Raw genomic sequence first — 21,238 nt, forward strand, 5'->3', positions numbered from 1 at the left:
GAACACACATACCTAATGGGATCCAAGAGTTCCCTCAGCTTTGGAAGGGAGCTACATTAAACTACATTAAACTGACAGTGAACATCACCCTAGGTTAACACTGTTTTCTATTTTAATTTACTTTTTTAATTTTTTTTTAATCTAATCTTATTTTATATTTCTTTTTACCTGTGGTTTTTAAGAGTGTTTCTTTTATGTGCAAATAAGCTACTCTGATCAAGTAATTTCCCTCGTGGATCATTAAAGTCTGTCTAAGTCTAAGTCTAGAGGTCAAGTAGCAGTTACATCTCAACGTCAACTGTCAAGAGGTGACTTGATGATCAGGCTTTCATGGTGGAATTGTGGTTATTAGACAACGACCACAGAGTCCACATGGTTCAGATATAAAATACAGAGCACTGATTAGTATTGTTTAGAAGTCCCGTTTCTGGCCATGTAATGCCTGTAAGTCGGATATGCTCTTCCTATATTTCTGTTTTGGTGTCTACCCAGCAACAAAACAATCCATTATTTTCACAGCCAGTCACTAACATTGTCATCTGTTTGAGTCTCATCAGGCCTAGCCACCAAAGTCAAGGTCCTCTCCTTATCTCTGAACACATATCTCTGTAAGTGGTCAGGGTCACAGTAACAGTTGCTGTCATTTATGCTAAGTGGCTGCACCTTCACTATGCATCCACAACCCTGTCACATGATTTGAGGAGTGCAGAAAATAATGACATATGGCCCAGCAAATGGAAGACAAGAAACATCTAAGAGCTTGGATGATTGATACTATCCAATGGAAGATAATGCACCTCTGTCTCATCTTTTATCTGATAGCATAAATCTCTCTGAAGCCTATTTACGCGGAATATTATTTTGACTGAAAGTTACTTGAAGATGAAATTTTAAGTGTACGCCTAAATCAGTATTTTCTGCCCTAGTTAGAGCCATTCAGACTGTGAAGAAGAGTTTGGGTCTTTAATTGGTCTTTTGCAATAAACTGAGATGGAAGCAAGTGCAGCTGCACCATTCCAATAAACAAAGCATCTACAGTAACTTCACTGTTTTGATGGGTCATTTCAATTTGAATGGATCATTGAGTCTTTTGTCCTTCTGTGTTTTGTGTTATTCTGTTATTCTGCTGTTGCGTGACATGCAACTGACTGTCACTGTTTTATGATGATGATGAGAATATTGTGACAGTTTGACTACTCTCTAAAGTCTTTGCAGAGTAGGTGAGGTAGGATCCTTACTAGAAACTCCAAATACTGTAGATTTAGCTGCACCTGAAACGATGCTGCTTTCCCTTCCTTCTCGTCTCTTTCATTTCTTCTCAGACAGTAGCATGGGATTGTTTGAGTGTGTACATTTGCTGATCGAGACATTACATGACATTCATGATTAGTTTTTTATCCAAAACGAGATGCAGGCTGGTGGATGTTTCTCTGATAGGACGCCTGTGATCTCTGGCCTTGCAGCGCACACTGACACAACAACACACAGATGGTTTCCTCTTTCCCCTCATTACTGTGTTTGGATTGGAATTAGCTACTGCACTTCATCTATTATGTAGTGGAGCAGCCTCTGTCTCATCATCTTCACCCTGATGCTTTTCCCTTTGAAACTATCTGCTAGTTGATGCGGTGGGAGAAATGTTTTACTCATGGTGGAGAGAGTCGGTAACCAAGCAAATACGGCTATGTTCAGAATGTTAACAGCTGATATCACATAAAACCAAGTCACAGTTTCTCCCCATTTAACCTTCAACCGAAACCACAAAATGAGACATCACCACTACAGAAATGATGATGATTACAGTACAGTTAGCACACCATGCAGTAAATCAATCATCTGCCCTGATAAAGCATCCAAATCTAGATGCATCTAATCATCATGATTACAAAATAGTTACTGGATAACAGTTTTAAGCAGTCATATCACTCATTTAACAGATGGCATTTGCTGTGGGATGTAGTGCCAGCATCTTACATTATAACCTTTGTGCTATATTATTTTATTTTTAATTTCATAAGTTTATTAAGATATTAAACAAGGCCATCCCTTAAACTCAAAGCCTGTGAGCCAGAAAAATGTATGAGTTTAAAATAACGGAACTGCAGTTATTTTCCGAGCAGTCTCATCTGTCCGCTGGCTTTCTAAACAAATATGAATATTTATTTTGAGGAATTTTAGAAACGGATAGGGCCAGGCCTGACAAGTTGGTGATTGGTGACATTTTCCAGATGACACAAACGGGGCCTTTTCCAAATCTCAAGGAGATGTTGGGTCTTGGTCAAGAAATCTGGATGACAAGCATTAAAATAGAAGTAAATCAAAGGCAAGACGTCTTTGGAAAGAATTCATTATTTAAATAAGATAAAGTAAAACATTGTCATTTCCAGTATCCAGTCCATTTTAGTATTTAAAAAAGAACACTGATCTTAAAATGTGTAATCTAAATTCAGTGTAATGGTAGTGTTGACTCTAGAGCAGAGAAATTAAATCATCTTGACTTCTAGGAAATACAGACACATGATATGTAAATTTTTTCATGTCAAAGCATGATAAAAATGAGTTTGACCCTCTTTTGGAAAAAGCTTCCAGCCAGATGATTATGCACACGAAGCACTGTGAAATTAGCTTCTTTTGTTGGGTTCTTGAATTTCTCTTTTAATCTGTCAATTGGCTCGATTATACAAAAGGAAAAAAGATCGAGTTAATCCTCACATCCCTCTCTGCCTGCCTCCACCCGTTCTCTCTCTCCCTCTGTCTCTCCTGCTGGATTTCCTCTGTTTTCTCTGTCCTTCTGTGGGGGGAAACAAAGGGAACAAAAGAATGAGAGGAGACAGTAAGCTTCTCGTCCACTGTAGTGAGTGCTGGAGTGGAGCTCTCGGTGGAATGCTAGGCAGACTGGGTACACTGGTGCTATGAGAACTAGGCCAGAGGACTATTGACGGGACCCCAGAGTCTACAGTCAGGACCAGATGAAATGCAGGATTACTGGAAGAAGGAGTGTTAAGGGAAGAGGGAAAAACATTCAATGTATAGCTCTGATTCTTATTGATGGGATAGAAATAGATGGAAGAGTCCCTGTAGATTGGTGGAATTAAAACAGAGGTCAACTTGAGGGTAAAGCACAGCTTACCTAGACTATCTTTCATTTACATACAGTGCACAACAGAGAGCATGTTGTTTGCATCTGAACAACCTGCTCTATCCAACAGATAGGAAATACGTATGAATCTTCTCAGAATCATATAAAGTGAGTTGAGTGATGTCTGGACATCCCTGGTTACAGTCCCAACACCAAATGATAGCTTCAAATTCACCAAATGCAGACTTTAGTGAGCCAGAAAAAAAAAGAATTGCCACTTGTGTTCTGCTTTAGTCAACGTGCGCACAGGCAGAAGATTCTGAAAGTTGTATGAACCCATTCCAACTTTATATATCATTGCTGGTCAAGTTGTCTGTTCACAACAGGCCACCCTTAGGTCAGCACATCACCGGACCCAAGTGGACTCACTAAACAAATCTGAGATATGAAGCCTAACAACAACAGTTTACTTCCTGTTTAGACATCCAAAGCTTGATGATTCCCTAGTGACAAGGTGGCAAAGTCCGTTGGATTTCCTTTGGTTTTACACAAACAGATCCAAGAATGTCCTATTTGGATGGCTATCACTGTACAATGTAACACTGGAACACTGACACTCAAATGTATCCATGTGTATACATGTAGAGACATTTGTTAAAAATCTGTCAAGTGTGCACAAACACCGACATCGAAATGTATTTAACTGTACTAGGTGTAAAGAGAAAAAATGGTGTCTCAAAGGCTTCATTTTTGGATAGACAGTGATCATAAGCTGAAGGTGTATAAATCTTGCTCTTTGACACTACTAAGGATGGAGAGATGTAGGAAAGTTAAAGAAGGATGCAGGAAAGAAGGTTAAATCAGTCATTCCACACTGTATGGTGTTCACATGTTCTGTGAATATCAGGGACTGTCACTGGTGAGAAGGAAGGCCAGAAGGAGGAGTTGTAAACTGCCACGTTCAGTCTGATTTGATCATGATGAAGGCGGCAATAAAAGAAAAGGGAAGGAAGAGAGGAAGAGTTGAATTCTTGGTGTTAAACTAGACATGCACTAGTAGAGTTAATTATACTCTGGGTAGAGTTAATCCATTATAATTAACTCTCAGTCGATAAATAGTTGTTGTCAAAACCGAGTGTAAAAAGGAAGTGTCACTAAAGCAAACCTCTAGGAGTAAATGTTTAAATATTAACAAACTTCTTACTCTAAACTCTGATCCTGTATTTAACCCCCTTCGGGCACCCAAAGTCATTTTGCAGCGGTGAGCCACAGAAACTTTACTCGTCGCGCTGTTACTAACCACCCGAGGTTAGCATGGTTAGCATACATGCCTGGCCTCACTGTAATAGAAAGTGAGTAATGGCAGTAAACGGTACGTTTGGCTTGACGTTTTGTCTGAGTGAGACGAGTCATGCGCTTTGTAACCATAGATATAAAATATCATTAGCATCATAAGATGATGCTATGGTTCGGAGTTGCTAGCCAACGTGTTAAAGTGGTGCTAACACTACATACATACATTGTGCCTTACTGTTGCATGTTCTAATATTTGTGATGCAAATAGTAGTGTAAAGGTACCAACACTCGAAAAAGTGTTAAATTAACACTGTGGACCCATACAGACACTTTAAAAGTGTTAAGATCAACTCTTACAGTGTTAATTTGGGTATGCTATTTTACTGTGTAAGAGTGACAGGCAAAGTATTAACGTGAAATGGATCAAGTTGGACTGACTGCACACACAACGCAGTTAGAGTTTAAAATCTGATCCACTGAGGAATAAGGGTGAACAGGAAGAGGGCAGGGTTAGCGTTTAATTGTGATATGTTTACCCTGAGATAGATCAAGTAATATGTATGTGTTTGTATGGGTGCTCATGAGGTAATCATACATGCCCTGCTGTGTTTTTCATGACACAGGAAGTGGTGATGTAATTGTATACAATCCAAAAGCTTTTTCACACACTCACTCCCGCTCTGTGTCTCTCACGCGCTGATCTATGTGCCCTGGGGCCATTGTGATATTCCAAGTCCTACAATCATGTGAGAGCAGTGGTTATGGTCGCGGTCTTTGAGTTTTCTGGTGCAGACAAACACAAACATGCTTTTGTGGAGGAAGCAGAGGGCATCGCAACCTCCATAAATGCAAAACTTAAGTCATGCTGCAAATCTTTGACCTTGGCAGCCTCTCTCTCTTTCTCTCTCTCTGCAGTCTTTTAAGTTGCATCTAATGTAAGCATTTTCAAAAGAGAAGTATGAATTTCATAGTGATTACATTTAGGTTGTTCTCAATAATTCAGCACTAATCAGAAGCCAAAGTCTTGTTATCATTTTTGGGCAAAAACATCCAAAAATAGATTAGAAATTCCTCCCTCTCCACTCGTAAAAACAGACGGTGCAAATGCACAGTAAGCTTGTATCTTCAATACAACGGATGTCAGTTATTAATGCCATACAAGACCCATAGCGCATTGCATCGCTTCCTGAATTTGGTCCTGTGTTTACTACGGTGAGCATTCACGTTGCCTGCAAACTGCACAAGAGTTCACTTGCAAGTGAACCGAGTCCCCAAGCGGACCAGAGTTCAGGTGTTTGATCCGCACTAGAGGTCGGTTGAGCTTTCACACCTGCTCAGATGAAGCAAACTATTGGAGCAAATTAACTTTGGTCCGTTTAAAGCAGAGCAAACAGCCCATATCCCTTTGTACCAAGGAACCATTGAAAAGAATTGGATCCTTGGCATACTCTACATCACTACTGTACTAGCTATTGTATTTCTGTAATTTATTTGTTAATTTTATTGCTGCATTTCACAATGACTTTACAACAAGACTGGATGATTGTGATAATATATAGTACGTGGCATTTAAGGAAATAGTAATAATGAATAGTAACACAAATCCATATTGATAAAAGTAAAAATCTCCTTGGGTCGACAGGCATAGCTAGTGTACAGCTGCTGAGAATAAAAAATGATGATGATGATGGGTCTTCTGAGGGTGTCCTGTGGTGTCTGGTAACAGAATGTTGTTAGTGGGGGTCTTTGAGTCCTGTGGGTTGAGGGGAGGGGCCTCTGTGGATCATCCCACAGATATTTGATCGGTTTGGGATCTAGTGAATTTGGAGGCCAGGTCAACACCTTGTGCTGTTCTACATGTTTTTTTTAATTATTCCTAAAGCGTTTTTGTGTGTGTGTGTGTGTGTGTGTGTGTGTCAGGCTGCATCCTGCTGGGGATGGCTGCTGCCATTAAGGAGTGTCATGACTATGGGGTGGGTCTGGTCTGGGCAAGGTGGGATGTACATGTCTAAGTAACATCCACATGAGTGACAAGTCCAAAAGTTTCCCAGCAGAACATTGGACACTGCACATTTTGCTGATTAGTATCAACTCTGTGTTGGCCCTTTATTAGTATATGTTGGATATATAACATGCAGGCTAGAGATCACGTATACTATTATTATATTAATATAGCTATAAAATTAGAACATTACAGCCAACAGTGACTATAATGGTGCAGTTGACTTTCAGTTGGTATGGCCAAAGTCACAAAATGACAAAAAGTGTCAAGTGCCAAAAATATGCTAATGAAGTGCGAGTCCCCTTTTTGTTTGATGAGGGTGTGTGTATAAGGGAGGAGGGCGTCACTATGCCTTATCTCCCATCCACACTGCTTAAGCTACGCGGGGCACTTCAAACAAGCTGGAGGGGGAGGAAGCAGGGTGTGTGTGTTGGGGGGTTGAGGCGTAGCTATCTTTACCATGGGGAAATAGGACTGTGATTTCAGACCAAATTAAGCCACATCAAACAGGGCAGATCAAAGAGTACACAGCCCTTACTGTCTGTGATAGTCTGACATCACAACATGATGCCCCCCCCGCCATGCGCACACACTCACACACACACATTTTCTTTTACGCTTCACCTTCGCTTTCTTTCCTCCCTGCTACCATAAGTTTCTTTTCTTTTTCATACCTGCAGATTTCCCCAACCTTACTGTTCTTGAATACTAAGAAGATATTTTAACCTGAGCTGTTATAAATACGTCCCCCAACCTGCATGCACGCAATTTGCAAGCATTTAACAGGGTTATAGGTTAACCTGGATCAAGTACAATGTAATATAGTGAGGCCTGGGATGTGAGATAGAGCAGCCATCCAGTGTGAAGAGGCACTGGGAGGATGGGGGAGCAGCATCCATTAGATACACAGCTTCAGCTTTGAATTGTGTTAACGATCCAGGCTGTCGAGGCAAATCCTTTGATGCTGCCTGATGCCAGTGGCTGTCAAGGGTTCATATAGGTGGATTAGATGGCTGCACTGGGAAGAGATGAGCTTTTTTTTCGGGCGCGGGGGGGTGGTGGTGAAGGAAGAGGTGACGCAAGGGTAAATTGGGGGGAGCAGGGTATGAATTTGCAAGAAGACACAAAAGACTGCAATGAAATGCTTATAGAATGTTCATTTATTATTTATAAAAAAATATACAGTATAATACCTATAACAATAACAGTAACACTTCATAATAGCCACACACTATGAAGCATTAGTAAAGCAATAGTAAATAATTAATTTATAAAGCACTACAGCTGCTTGGGAGCTTGGGATAGAACTAAATATTTTGAGCAAAAACAAACACTTTCTTATTAAAATCAGATGTGCGACCTGAGAAGAATAAACAAGACGGAAATAGAAAGCTGTGTAACATGGTTCTGCTAAGAGTGAACTCCAGAGCCTTGACTAAAACATAATCCAAACCAGACAGTGACAGCTGGTGGTGATATTGTGTGGATGGGCTAACAATTGGATTAGATTCATCTATACATCACCAACATCTGAGATACAGAGTTACAGAAGGAACACTGCCTTGTTTCACCAAATGTGATGAGGTCCTGACGCGTGGGCCTACCTTATTTGAAGAGAATCTCACTTCAACAACTGTGAAGGATCCCAGGTTAATCACTATGCCACTGAAGTCCAGTGATTATTGGGTGAACTTTGGTTCTGTAGGTAACATAGCCAGGGGGCTCAGTCTATCCAGTCCTATAGTCCTTCCGTGTACCTTTTGTGTAATTTACCACATTATTGTGTCACTCAGTGTGTTTACATGCAGAGCTTAATCGAGCTATGTTCGAAATTTGACCTTCTGACTACAGTCCTTGTCCCAGTTTACATGCAGCGGAGAAAATCGAATAACTGTCCTCCTTCTCTACACTAGGTGGCGATATGTGTCTTTTAAGCAGGTTAATACCACGTTAATACGGCCCGCTTTCCGGTTGACCTATTACATCATATAAGAAACAAGAGTCGTTCATGGGGCAGACCGGCATTTCAACAATAGTACATTTTTTTTAATCTCGTACATAATGTTCGCGCTACTTCTTGGATGTTTTTGTTCCTGGGTCCTATGCCAGCGCAGCAGTTGTGGAGCATTTGCACATGCATTATCCTGTTAGTTGTCCGATTAAGTGTATACATGCCGGAGAAAAACAAATTCCAATCGCATTATCTGGGTGTCTTAATTGGATAAAGAGAACTTTTTAGTCAAAGTAACGTGTTTACATGCACTTAATTTCTCCATTTATAGTCTGATTAAGGCAATAATTAGTTTTTTTCAAGTGCATGTAAACACACTGAATGTGAAGCAAAGGGGTTGCACTCATCAAGATGACAGATGTCATTAACTTTTCCACTAGCTTTGCACTACTTGCGGTTTTACTTGTGCTGCATGTATGTTTCGTAATTTTGTCAGATAAATACGTCATATCCTCACTTCCTTGTTGGATCCAAGCTGTGTTCCCTCCAAAAGGCATGCACAGGAAACATAAAAAAATCGCATTTTAACCCTTTTGTGTAACTTGAACATTAAACGTGTCTGAGTGTCTTTCTATGAATGTGTCCCTTTCAGTTTTTCCTCTTAGAACACATAGGAAATTGAATGAGAGGGCGAATGATTTGATAAGTGTATGATGCTAACACTATTACCATAGTCACTTACTTTTTCTTCTCCACACAAGAAGCAGCTCACTGTATGTTCACTCATTGTCATAGTTCAAAATGACTGGCTTGTAGGCTGAAGGAATTTATCCTCAACGATAAATAAATAAATGATAAAAATGACTGTGTCATGACTTACTCACTTATAAATACAAAGATTATTAAAAGCTAATGCTACAGGGTTTGGGTTGTGGATATAAACACTTTTAAATATATTGGATGTCTGTTTTGTTGCCCTTTATTTCTGTTGTAACTTTAAGTCTGTTCTTGTTATGTTTCTATAGTATGGTTTATTAAGAAGTTATTGGATCAGTGCTATTTAACTTAGTTGACAAAATACTTCCTGATTCCACATTTGTTTGGGGTCTACTGTAAAATATGTAGGGAGGTCTGGTTAGATATAAATGGCAGGAACATCAATTACTAAGAAATACTTGTCAGTATTAACATGTTTTGCTTTCTTTGTATTGGCAGTGCTCCTATCCTGTGTGGGAGGACTTCAGCGCCAAGGCCACGAAGCTGCATTCCCAGCTCCGGTAAGCTCTAGAGCGAAGAGAAAAAGAAATGAGTATTGACAAGAAGCAATATTCCACTTACAAATTCATTGCCCAAATGATTTCTGCATTACCAGTGCAAAACCTGTGTCCACTGAATATGTAGATATTCAGCAAGTGGTCACTCATTACAGCTTCATGATGCCATTTTCAGTGAAGTGATTAGCATTTTCTGTCCACCTAGAACCACTGTTTTGGCTGCTGTGGCCTTCCTCGACGCCTTTCAGAAGGTGGCAGACATGGCTACAAACACCAGAGGTAGGATGACAGCAAGTGTGTGAGTGGGCGTGCATATGTCTGTGCATCTGTGCTTAAGAAATAACCACTGGTGATCTCAGGCAACTAAAACCTGCCTGTATGAATATGACTTTATTTTTGCTCCTCTGAAGCACCCTCCACATTGCAGCGCTATCACGAGTATTATTATATTATTGAGATACTATCAACGAGTATACTGAATTCTTGCACTGCACAGTTTACTGAGACAGAAATATGATGGAAGTAAGTAGTTTGCATTGCAAACAAAATGAGATTTTGAAGGTCGATACCAATATTTTGAGGTTGAATCCATAAACTTGAGAATGTTTCCACATTGGAAATTTTCTGTAACTGGTTGGGCCACCACAACTGGCAGAAATGTTATAGTCCTTACTGGCACCTGTTAGAGTCTGTGGAACTGCAAAATCTCAATTACACTCTCATAAAATCATTATTGTTCGTGGTTAAGGAGAACACACAAGTTTCCATGGTTGTGATCTAGTGTAAAATCAGTGTGCAGAAATGGTAGGGTCACAGGATGTTTAGATGATACCAGGCTTACTAGTGTACAATAAGGACGAGTATTACAGGTCTATGTTTAAACAGTAGTTTGACTGCTTTCCAACGAGTTGCTTGACTTCTCAGTGAAAATGGACATATTTTATCACAAGACTGTAGTAACATGTTTTCTACATCCCTGCTTCACATTCCACCTGGATTGTTTGTAAATGTGAAGTCTGATTTTTGAATGCTGCTCTGTGCTCTGCTCTGCACTCTGCCAAAGCCTCGTTGAACTTTAAAATTGTGGCCTATAGATTGTTGTTTCATGTTTTTTTCTTGACACCGTTGACATATTTGATATTCTATGCGTGGGCTTAAACCTTGGCACTAGTTTTAATAGAGTGTGGGCTGAGAGCTGAGAAGGTCAGACAAATAGTCACCGCCTACTAATGGCCATGTGAATACAGTACTATAGTAGCACTGAAAGCAGAGAGGGGAAATGAGGAAGACAACAAGGGCTATAATACACAGAATTTATCGTCTTGCTTTGACTTATTAGTTACAGCTGTCAGGCTGTGTGTGTGATGATTACGTATGTGTGTAGTCCCAGGTGGGCTTCTATAGCAGAGGATACAGGAAGAGGCTCATGCTGCTTTTACAGGGCAGACAGGAAGTCATGAAGCTTTGTCAGCTTATTACACAGTGCCCCACACACTCACGCATCGTTAAAATATAACACATGCTGTCACTAAGTTCATCAGAGGCTGTTTGTAGTTTCTCTACTCAATCAGTTCTTTGCTACACAATGACAGCTCAGTGTGTACTGTTAGATGGATGGAGGCATAAGAGGACACCAATAACAGTGCTCTCTGTCTTCCTGCTATGTATCAATGTGTCTCTTATTACACTGTGTGTGAATTAAGCCCAAAGGGTACTGATGAGCTTGTTCTCTTCTCTTGTTCCGACAGTCCTATTTGTAGGCCTGCATTGGGAATGCCACTGGACCCTCAAACTAATTTCATGTGAAATTAAACACTGCAAAGTCTTTTCTTGAGCTTGGTGCAAAGAAAAAAATCCACAATAAATCTCATTCTTGATGATGATCAATGTAGGCCTTAGTTTTTTTACAGCTGTATGAGTGGTATGGGTCTGGAGATGGTAGGTTTAGTTGCCCCATCACTTTGGTCCAGACTATAAAACCTGGATGGACCGCTTTGAAATTGACATACTTACACGCTCCCCAGTCGATATGTCCTCAACGAATCAAACAAATAATCAAATAAAAAATGATTGAAAATTAAGCATCAGCAGATAATCTGGGAAATAATATTTATTGCTGTTTTGTATATGTTGAGTTTGATTAAGCATCTAGGCTGTGTAGAAAACAATATTGATGTACAGTATATATGAGAAAGTGTGCTGCTGCTGCCTCACACCTTCAAAGAAGCAGCAGTGTGTGGCCAGGCACCTCTTTTGACTTTGCACTCAAAGACACATAAGGTCAACTCCTTGGTTATACTGGACTGCAGACCAGTACAGCCCTGGTATGAATATGAATTCAGGCTGGTTTTTGTGAAGCGTCTTGAGACGATTTGTATTGTTATTGGCGCTATATAAATAAAACTGAATTGAATTGAAATTGAATTCAATACCACTAGGGCCTGAGTCTCTAGCAGGACTCGGATCAGCTTGGTTAAGTTGTTCCAGAACAGAGTATGATTGCTGAGTTCACGCCAGCACAAGCGAAACAACATGAGGTTTGTGGGTTTTGGTTTTTACACCGAGGTGTTAAAAACACCCTTGGCTTTTTATCTTCTGTCATCATCAGGTCCAAATTCATGGATGTGTGGATAAATACGGAAAAATTGGAAATATACACCGATCAGGCATAACATTATGACCACAGAGAGATGAAATAAATAACATTGATTATCATGTGACACCTCAGCGTTCTGCTGGGAAATGTTTGGAACTGGTATTCATGTGGACGTTACTTAGACGTGTAATGACCAGCAGACAAAAACTATGTTATTTACACATGTGGTCTTTGTGATCTGGATATACAGAGGAGGTATGAAAAAGGTCAAAAAATAATGGGCATGAAAGAAGAACATTACCATGGTAACATGTATATTGAACAAAGATATATACGGCATCACATGCTGTGTAATGTGAATAATGGGAAAGTTACACCAAACGCAGTGGATTTGTTTGGCTCATGGCCTGGCCTTGTTTTCTGCTGGCTCCCCAATGTTTACCCATCAGACGTTTTCAGTTTTCCTCCCAAGCTAATAAAGTTAAGGAAGGGAGTGTAGAGGGTGAGAGAAACAGTTCTTGTGTCTGTGATGGTTTGTGTTTCCTTAGAGACAGAGAGAGATTTAGCAAGTGGGTGAAATCTAGCAGTAGGAAGTGTGCAAGTGTTTGTGAATTCCCCAGTGTGGGGGGAATGTGAGTGCACTTTTAAATGTACTCTGCGCTCCGCTCTCAGCCCAAACATTCGCCTTCCCCGCACCAAACCATGTGTTTTACATGTGTATGTGTTTATGTGTCAGAATCCTGCAGTGAAATGGAAGCACATAAACAAACACGCCTGCTTCTCTGATTTGGGTTGCATCAGTAGTTTTAATCTACTGAGCTTTACTGGCCTTACTGGAATTTTGGTGAAGAGCTAGACTCTGTTTTGCATCTTTGTTCAAATTCTGTCACTGATAGCAATCTGACACAGGTAGCCTACAGGTACATATACAAGTACATCCTGTGGTGCAGATTATTCTTGAATATGTGGATGTAAATTCCTTGTATTTCACAGATCTAAATATGTTAAAATATAAAATCTGTTAAAGTTTTATTTGTGTCATGTATCCTTTTTCTGATTATATCTGTCTGCCTCTGTCACCACTCACTTCTGGTTCAAATATATCATTGAGCCATTGGCCAGATATAGATCTGTTGCATAGAACTAGTTAGTCCTATCCCTTATTGCATATTTGAGACACCACTAAGACTCTGTGGGATGTCAAGTAAGTATCCATCATCATATATGTTGTTTATTTTATCTCTTCCAGTGTCCCTAATTGTATATGTTGTGTATATATTTATATTACTTACTTATTACTTATTATTTTCGAATGATAAGCCTCAATAGACGTTTGAAATCTGTAGAGCCTTTCGTTGAGGCCTTAAATCTTATTTTCTCATATTCTTTAACCCCTTTATATTCCTTTCAATTTTGTCTAAAATGGCATATCCAAAATAAATAAAGCTGTTCTTGAACCATTTGGAGAACAGGCATGGTTTTGGCCTTTTTTGAAAGATAACACTGAAGACACTGAACAGTCAGAATCTGTCTGAGTGCAACTGGCACTGAGTAATAGAAGTTTGAATACGTTGAAAAAGAAGGATTCAGTAATGATCTCGGGCTGTAATGAAAGGTTACACTTACTGTATACATCCAGTGTTTTGATGGCATAATTACATAACAATATGGATTCACCAGCACACAGGTATAAGTGTTTTTGATGGCGTCAGCCTGCATATTCTTGTTTTCAGAAATGTATTAGTTATTCAATGCGCCACTCACCAGTAGAGTGCACTGCAGTTGGCTCGAGCTCCATACAAAGAATAAGAGGAGGTACCTTTTGTGCACCAGCCACTCGCTGGCTGCAACTGTCGACATGGTAAACAGTTGTCTGTTGGGTCAAAGGAGTGTCATTTAAAAGTTCTGAAATTAGAGCTGTTTTAATATGACGGTGTGGCTAATACACATTAGACAACTGATGTTATTTGGAAAATATGTGCTTCTAATGAAGATTGTGAATGTTTGCTGCAGTGTATATTGTGTTATTATAGATCAAAGGCTTGTTGTAGACTGACTATTTTACTGGAGGACTTTTACTGGATGCTTGGCAATGTAACAGGACCATTTTAGTAGGAGTTTTATCTGCTGTTGGAATGATGTGAGGCTCAATAGATGAGTCATATACATATTTGTGTTTGCAACCGGTCTGACAGTGGTGTTTATTGAGCCTCCAGTTGTGATTGTATCCTGAAAATGTATGCATCACTTTAATTTCATGAAATGAAGGTAATCTCTAGTTTAAATTGTATCAGTTTTAAATGTGAGTTAAAGCTGATGATGGTGATGCATATCTTTATGTGGGTTCTTCCTTCCTCTGTCTCTGAAACCAGGCTTAGTCCCAGGACTCTCACAATGTTCACTTGGCACAACGCACAGCAATAAACCGCCACTATGTGTGTGCGTGTCTACGTGAGAGAGAGAGAGAGAGAGAGAGAGAGTGTGTTGATGAGGAAGATGATAGAAAATGCTAGGTGGCTTTATTACCAGGCTGGGAGGCTGCATCCATACACAAGGTTTCATAATGAATGTCATAAATCTTTTCAATACATAAGCACCCACATGTGCATTCACACATGTATGTAGATACAAATCAGAATCTTCCTTTGTTCTATGGTAAAGTAACACGGTAACAAAATAAAGATGCAGCATGCAAAAGTATGTTTGATTGTATTTTAGGTTTTCAAAGGAACCTAAAACAAACCTAAACAATTACTTTGTCTTTCCTGTGCAAAGCATCCGGTATTTGTATTTGTATTTGTTGAGGGGAAAAAGGTATTTGTATTTCTATTTGAATTAAATTCAACGTAGGTGTAAAAAATGAAAAAAAAAAAAAAAAAAGAATTACTTACACTTCTAATTTAGAACATGCAAGTGTAAAAATAGGTAATTGTCCATTATAATAATTATGGATATATATGCAATATTGGTTGATGTTTTTAAATGCAGCTAATAGAGGTGATTTAGACTGACTGTAAGAACAAGCACTTAAATAGCCATAAAAATAAAAGGGTAAGAAAATAGAAAAACTGTACAACATAAATTAGACTTTAAGAGTAAAATAACTCACAAGATGCGCAAATATTCTGTACATGATGAAAAAGCAGCTTTTTAATAGCATGTTTTTCTTCTTCTCAAATACAGATAATTTGAAAACTATTTGTTCGTATTTGTAACAGACACACTATTTGTCCCTTTCTGAATACTGTATTTGGATTCGGCTCCACCTCTAACAAATAGGTCATAGGCATCTTGTGGTCTGGCAACACTGTTTACAGATAAACAACTTTTAGGTTGTTTATAGTCAGCAAAAAAAAAAAAAAAAAAAATCTAAGTCAAGTAGTTGAAATAAACCATTCTGTGCAGTTTGTAGTTGTTCAGACCTGTTCACAATACTGGTTTAAAAAACATCAACAATTCCAAAGAGTGCCAAACTGGATTACAAGCAGTGATATTACTCCATACCGTCATAGTTCTCTGGCTGATCCTGACACACTGTGCTGACGTTGTTTCAATTCGACTCTACTCACTTGATGGAAAATGATCTCCAACAGTATGTGAAAAGCTTAAGAGTGATTGTTTTTCTAATAAACAAGAAATGAGAAGAAACAAGTCAAAGGTTTATCTCAACTGCAGATGGTGGAAAAGGCACAAAACTGTCTGTAAAAGTAATTTCCAAGATGTTTGTCTTCTTTGTAATAAAGCCAAAGGAAGGCAGTTAGTGGGACAGGAAGCAGTGAAATTTATGGAAAATGTGGTGTTGATTTTGAGAAACACTACCACAAATAATACTACTGGTGTGAAACAGAGGTCGCCAGTGTTCCTGGCCATGGTGTCATTGGCTGACAATAATTTGTTTAGGTGGTAATTTTAATTTGAAAACAGTTTCAGAATTAGTGTTTAAAATTGTTACACACAGCACATATACAAGAAGAAGAAGACAAACATAGATTTGTGGTAAATAAAGACGATTTAAAGCAAAGCATTGTTGGTGAAGGGATAATTAACTTTAAGTTTATTTTATTTCATATACCACCTTAAAATCAAAGACCAAAGTGCCTGACATTCAACATGTCATATAAACATGTAAATTTCAGCTCAACATCATTGTCTCAACAAATGAAAAACTATTTACACCCAGAGTAACCAGATGAGGAAATAAAACCGATCAAATGCCATTGCAAGCCAAGGAATAAAGAAGAGTCTTAAGGTGCTTCTCAAAAGCCTCAACAGAGTCAGATTAGTCAGCTCCTAATAGCTCCTGGCAGGTTGTTCCCGAGCTGAGAGGCTGCAACAGAAAAGGTCTGGTCGCCTGCATTTTCCCCCCCAAACGTGGCACAGTCAACATACCATGGTCTGAGGATCTGAGGGTTCTGGTGGGGGTGTAAGGGCTCAGACATATGTGAAGGGGTGAGACCGTGGAGGGATTTGCAGAAGAAGCAAAAGAATTTTAAAGTGTATCCTAATTAATGTGCTGAAATGGAAGTTATGCACATAATGCTTGAGAGAGCATTGAGTGTAGCTAGCAATAAAGAAAGATGACTATTGTGGACAAATGTGAGAATGTCTTCAACATCAGGCCTGTGCTGTCACTCATGAACATCAGTTAAGACAGTAGTTCCCAGCCTTGTTAATACTTCTACTTAAGTACTCAAACTTAAGTCTTAAGTCTTTAAGATGAACTCAAATTACCTTGCATTATTATGTGCTTAACCATGGTATTGATTTAATCAAGTGCATTTACCTGCTATATACATACTAAGAATTAACTGGGGAGGTACCGAGATACAAACATTTGTATCACTCATCTTCAGTGAAATTTCAGCGAAAGTTTCAGTCACCAAAAAGTGAAACAGAAAGTGGAAAGTTAAGCAGCAAGTAGACACAAAAATGAACCTGATTGGCAAAAAAAGACACATTGCTGAGTAGATTTTGGGTGGGATTTTAGAGAGCGAGCCAGACGAGATATCACGCAGATTATACCCCAAAATATTATGCAGGTATATACCTCCCAAAACAGTCGCATTTGCATTTCAGTTTTTGAATGGCTTCATATTCCTACATTTACAACTGCTGTGTGTGATGTATGTGTGTCTCCCCATTTCCTCTCTCTGACACTGACATGGGTATGCCATCCCTTTAGCCAATCACAGACAAGTGGGATCACATTTACGAGTGTGGTTGCTAGGCAACAGGAACGGGGAAAGATAAAGAGGGAGTGTGTGAGAAAGAGAAGGAAGTGGTGGCAGAGAAAAAATAGCCATGTTGTTGCCAAGAGGAGAGGAGAAATCTGAGCAAGATGGCTTAATTGCCTTTCACAGATAGCACGCCATTCATGGTCGACTGGAGGTTCACTTGATGTGATACAGTTGATCATGCAATCGAAGTGGTTAAAATGGGGTTTTTGTACCATGCTGTACGTAACTGGATTAGCAAGTGGGTTAGTCAGCTATGACCTTATCTTAACCCTGCCACAGTACCTGAATACATTATGACATTTACGTAATCACAATTTGCCTCGCTCTTTCTATGGTTGTCTCTTTCAAATGCTTAAGCAACAGTTTAGCTAAGTGATCTACACCACATCATTTGAAAAAATACACAAGGAAAAAGGAGAGAGGACTGGAGATTCTGATAACATTTTATATCAGACAGAGCAGACATACATGCTGGTGCATCCAACGCTTGCAAGCATGCTAACACTGAATTGAGACAGCGGCTGATACTGACTGGTGCAAGCTGGATGGTTGTTAATAAAAAACAATATCACCAGGTTAAATTTTACTGTCCAGTCTAAGGATGTTCTGTCCATACTGGCTGCTGTGGTGGAAAGTTGGTCTGGAATCCCTCCGTTGGGAAATGATTATGCTCTGGCACTACTGTGGCAGTTCTTTCTTTCTTTCTTTCTTTCTTTCTTTCTTTCTTTCTTTCTTTCTTTCTTTCTCACCCTGTCATTTACATCTGTAAGTAGGCCATGACTGAGGGGCCTGTTGTTGTAGAGGGCTACAAAAAACATTATTGTCTTTAATTAAGCCTCTGCTTCAGTGTGCATCTTTTTCCCTCCCCACACCCTCCATCTCTTTTCTCACTCTCTAACTCACTCAAATGTTGTTGCTTTCCTCTCCTTTTGCTCTGTTTTTCTCCGCCTATGCTCTCTCTTACTTCCCAACACGTTCCACCCATCAAATCCCGTCTCCCACAATTTCTGTTCCTCCTTTGGTCTTTATCTTCCCTCCATCCGTCTCTCTGTCTCTGGCAGCTCTCTATGGACGTTTCCTGATGTCACAGTGCTGTATTGTCCCAGAGGTCAACAACACAAGTCATGCTCTGTTAGACACACGCACACACACACACACACACACACACACACACACACATGCAGTGCACTCACTTAGTAAGCATGGGAAGCTGAGCTTTGTGAGTCCTACTGCTCCAGGGCCAATCCTGTTTAATCAGACCAGAGGCTGGGCTGAGGAGTGGTGTGCATGTGAGAAAGAGTTGAGGTGTGTGTGTTCTGAGGGACAGCCAGAGATGTATTTCCCAAATGTTTTCCAAGTTTTTGTTTGTTTATTCAATATACATTTGTTAATTTAATCATTATTTACTAGAGATAAATACAAGTAAAGAGGCAATGTCTTGTATACTGTGCTTAAAGCCCAAACTAATCATCTCCAACTCCAGCCATCATCCATATTTAATATTCATTCTACATTGCAAATGCTGTTCTTGGACTATATAACTTGGATTGAACTGGTACAATTTCTTACAAGAAGCGCTGATATACTATATCATACACCCACTACTGTGGGTCTTTAGCTAAAGGCCAAAAATTGAAAGGTCTGCAAAATTCTGCAAATGCTATTTGAATTCCATTTTGGGGATGTTTAAACTGATACAGAGAAAAAAAAAAAAATAATAAAAACTGCTCTGGATTAACTGGATTGGCTTACGACCAATCAGTTATTTTGTTTTAAACAAATCAATCCCACAGTCTTAAGATGCCATGTATGACTGGACCTGAATTTGATTGGCTGGCTTCAAGATTGTGCCACTTTGTTTCTGGGTATCCTAGTTTGTGTATTGTGAATAACACTTCACCTGTTCACAAAAGAGCTTAATTTGTCTTTGAAGATCAGAGGCTTCAGAAGCCAACCCTTACCACATTTATGGAGACCCTCATATGTCAGTGTGTGTACATTTGTGTGCCCAGAGTTAGTGAGTTAGGCGTTAATCTGTAGTATTAACAGCCAGCCAGGCGTGATAACTGGTGTGGCTGCCACTGGCTCAGCTCTACACACACACAGACACACACACACACACACACACACACATCCATTTACTACTATCCTTCTGATGACCCTCCATCACCTTTACCACCTCATTCTGCAAACCTCAATGTAATGATCAGAAGTGCATGGTTAATCTAATGCCTTTCTCTAACCTGTATCCTCCATTATTTATCATCACTCATGCACCTTTTAATAGGACGTGTTACTTCAGGTATTCATAAGATCGTGAGACAACACAAATTTATATCAAAACACGGATATCTGGTCTGTAGTTCTATGAGGAATGTTTCATTGCTCGATAAAATGTTCAGTGTTGCAGGAAATTATGTCTAGATAATTTATTACCTATTTGTAGTATTGCCTGCAAAAAATGGAAAGTTTTTGTTGAGCAATCCCTGCAGCAGCTCACCGTCTAAACATGCTCTGCACTTTCATTTAAAGTCAGTTAATCAAAGACAGCTAACAGTGTCCATACATGTGTCTTAAATACGACTGAACACTGTTAGCGCTGTAACTAGTATTCATGTGAAATGTTATCACTATCCAATCTGTTTGCCTTCTCCCATAATTTGGCACGTTTGTAACGTATCCCTTCCTGCTTTCGACATGTTTGTAAGGTACAGTGGTTAATAGCGCTGCCTGTATTTGTCCTTCACATTGAACACTGTGTAGAGGTCAGTGCAAATGTGCAAATTTTGGCCTAACCTTCGTCCATGTCTCACTCCTCTGCTGTTTTTCCACTGGGTGCATTGCCATGGCAACCATGGCATACACTGTTGTCGGTATGTTAAGTTTTAAGGGTGGGGATGGGCTCCTCATCTAATCTCAATTTTTTTTTTCTCTTTCTTTTCTTTTTCCAGTGTGCATTCTGTATCTTTAATCAGAGAAATTATAGATGACAATTCATGGCTGAATTAGTTGTATGTCTCAGCAATAAGGGAACTGTTACACACACTCACAAACAATGTGGTTATTCAAGCATCATGACATTCTAATGTATTTTTTTTTTTTCCTGTGGGGTTCAGGCATGTGCAGAGCAGCAAATGAGCATACGTATGAGTCTACATTACCCACAATGCTATATTTAGATCACTGCAGTGTGTGACTCAGCACAGACGAGCATAACTCTGGTCTGATGGTACAGCTCTGGCTGGTTATGCCACTAAACGTAGCATGACAGCCACATCTGCCTGAAACCACATGATATTACATTTTTACTTAATAACACCCCAAATCACATATTTGTCTCAAATGGCATTACAATGCCTGTGACACCCTCTGTCAGTTAACTTGGTCCAAAAGAGCAAAAGCTCCAATAAAAGTTTATAAACGTCTCTTGCCCTTAAGGATGTTAAATAATGCATCCATGTGGATGGCATGCTGCACGTCACAGGATAGTTGGCATGCTGATTGCTTATGTGACATGTACAGTGTATAAGCATACAGTATGTGAAGCTATGTTTGCATGTTTCAGTGGATGTGCAGAGGGAAATGTATGCAGTGCATTTGTGTAATTAGTGGAATGAATTGAGGATGGGCAGTATATCGCAAACACAATCATGAATGTTAGTCATGTTTTCTAGCCTCTGCATTGTATGTGCTCTGCATGTGAATGAGCACGCAAGGATGAACAGTCACCCTGAGGGTTTGCATTACGTGTGTAAAAGAGTTTTTTATTTCTTTTGTTTTTCCAAGTTAAATAACATCAGAAA

At 39.4% G+C, this 21,238-nt stretch overlaps 1 protein-coding gene across 4 annotated transcripts in view; it reads left to right on the forward strand.

The window, feature by feature from the left end:
- The window catches only part of mtss1lb (MTSS I-BAR domain containing 2b), a 72,108-nt gene that overhangs the window by 12,807 nt on the left and 38,063 nt on the right, over nucleotides 1-21,238 (forward strand). For all 4 annotated transcript variants that reach the window (XM_047579922.1, XM_047579921.1, XM_047579919.1 and 1 more), the window contains exons 2-3: nucleotides 9,544-9,605; nucleotides 9,808-9,881. In XM_047579922.1, coding sequence (XP_047435878.1) covers nucleotides 9,544-9,605; nucleotides 9,808-9,881 — 136 coding nt within the window. The remainder of the gene's footprint in view (nucleotides 1-9,543; nucleotides 9,606-9,807; nucleotides 9,882-21,238) is intronic.

Source organism: Mugil cephalus, chromosome 3 (assembly GCF_022458985.1).
Source record: "Mugil cephalus isolate CIBA_MC_2020 chromosome 3, CIBA_Mcephalus_1.1, whole genome shotgun sequence".
NCBI lineage: Eukaryota > Metazoa > Chordata > Actinopteri > Mugiliformes > Mugilidae > Mugil > Mugil cephalus.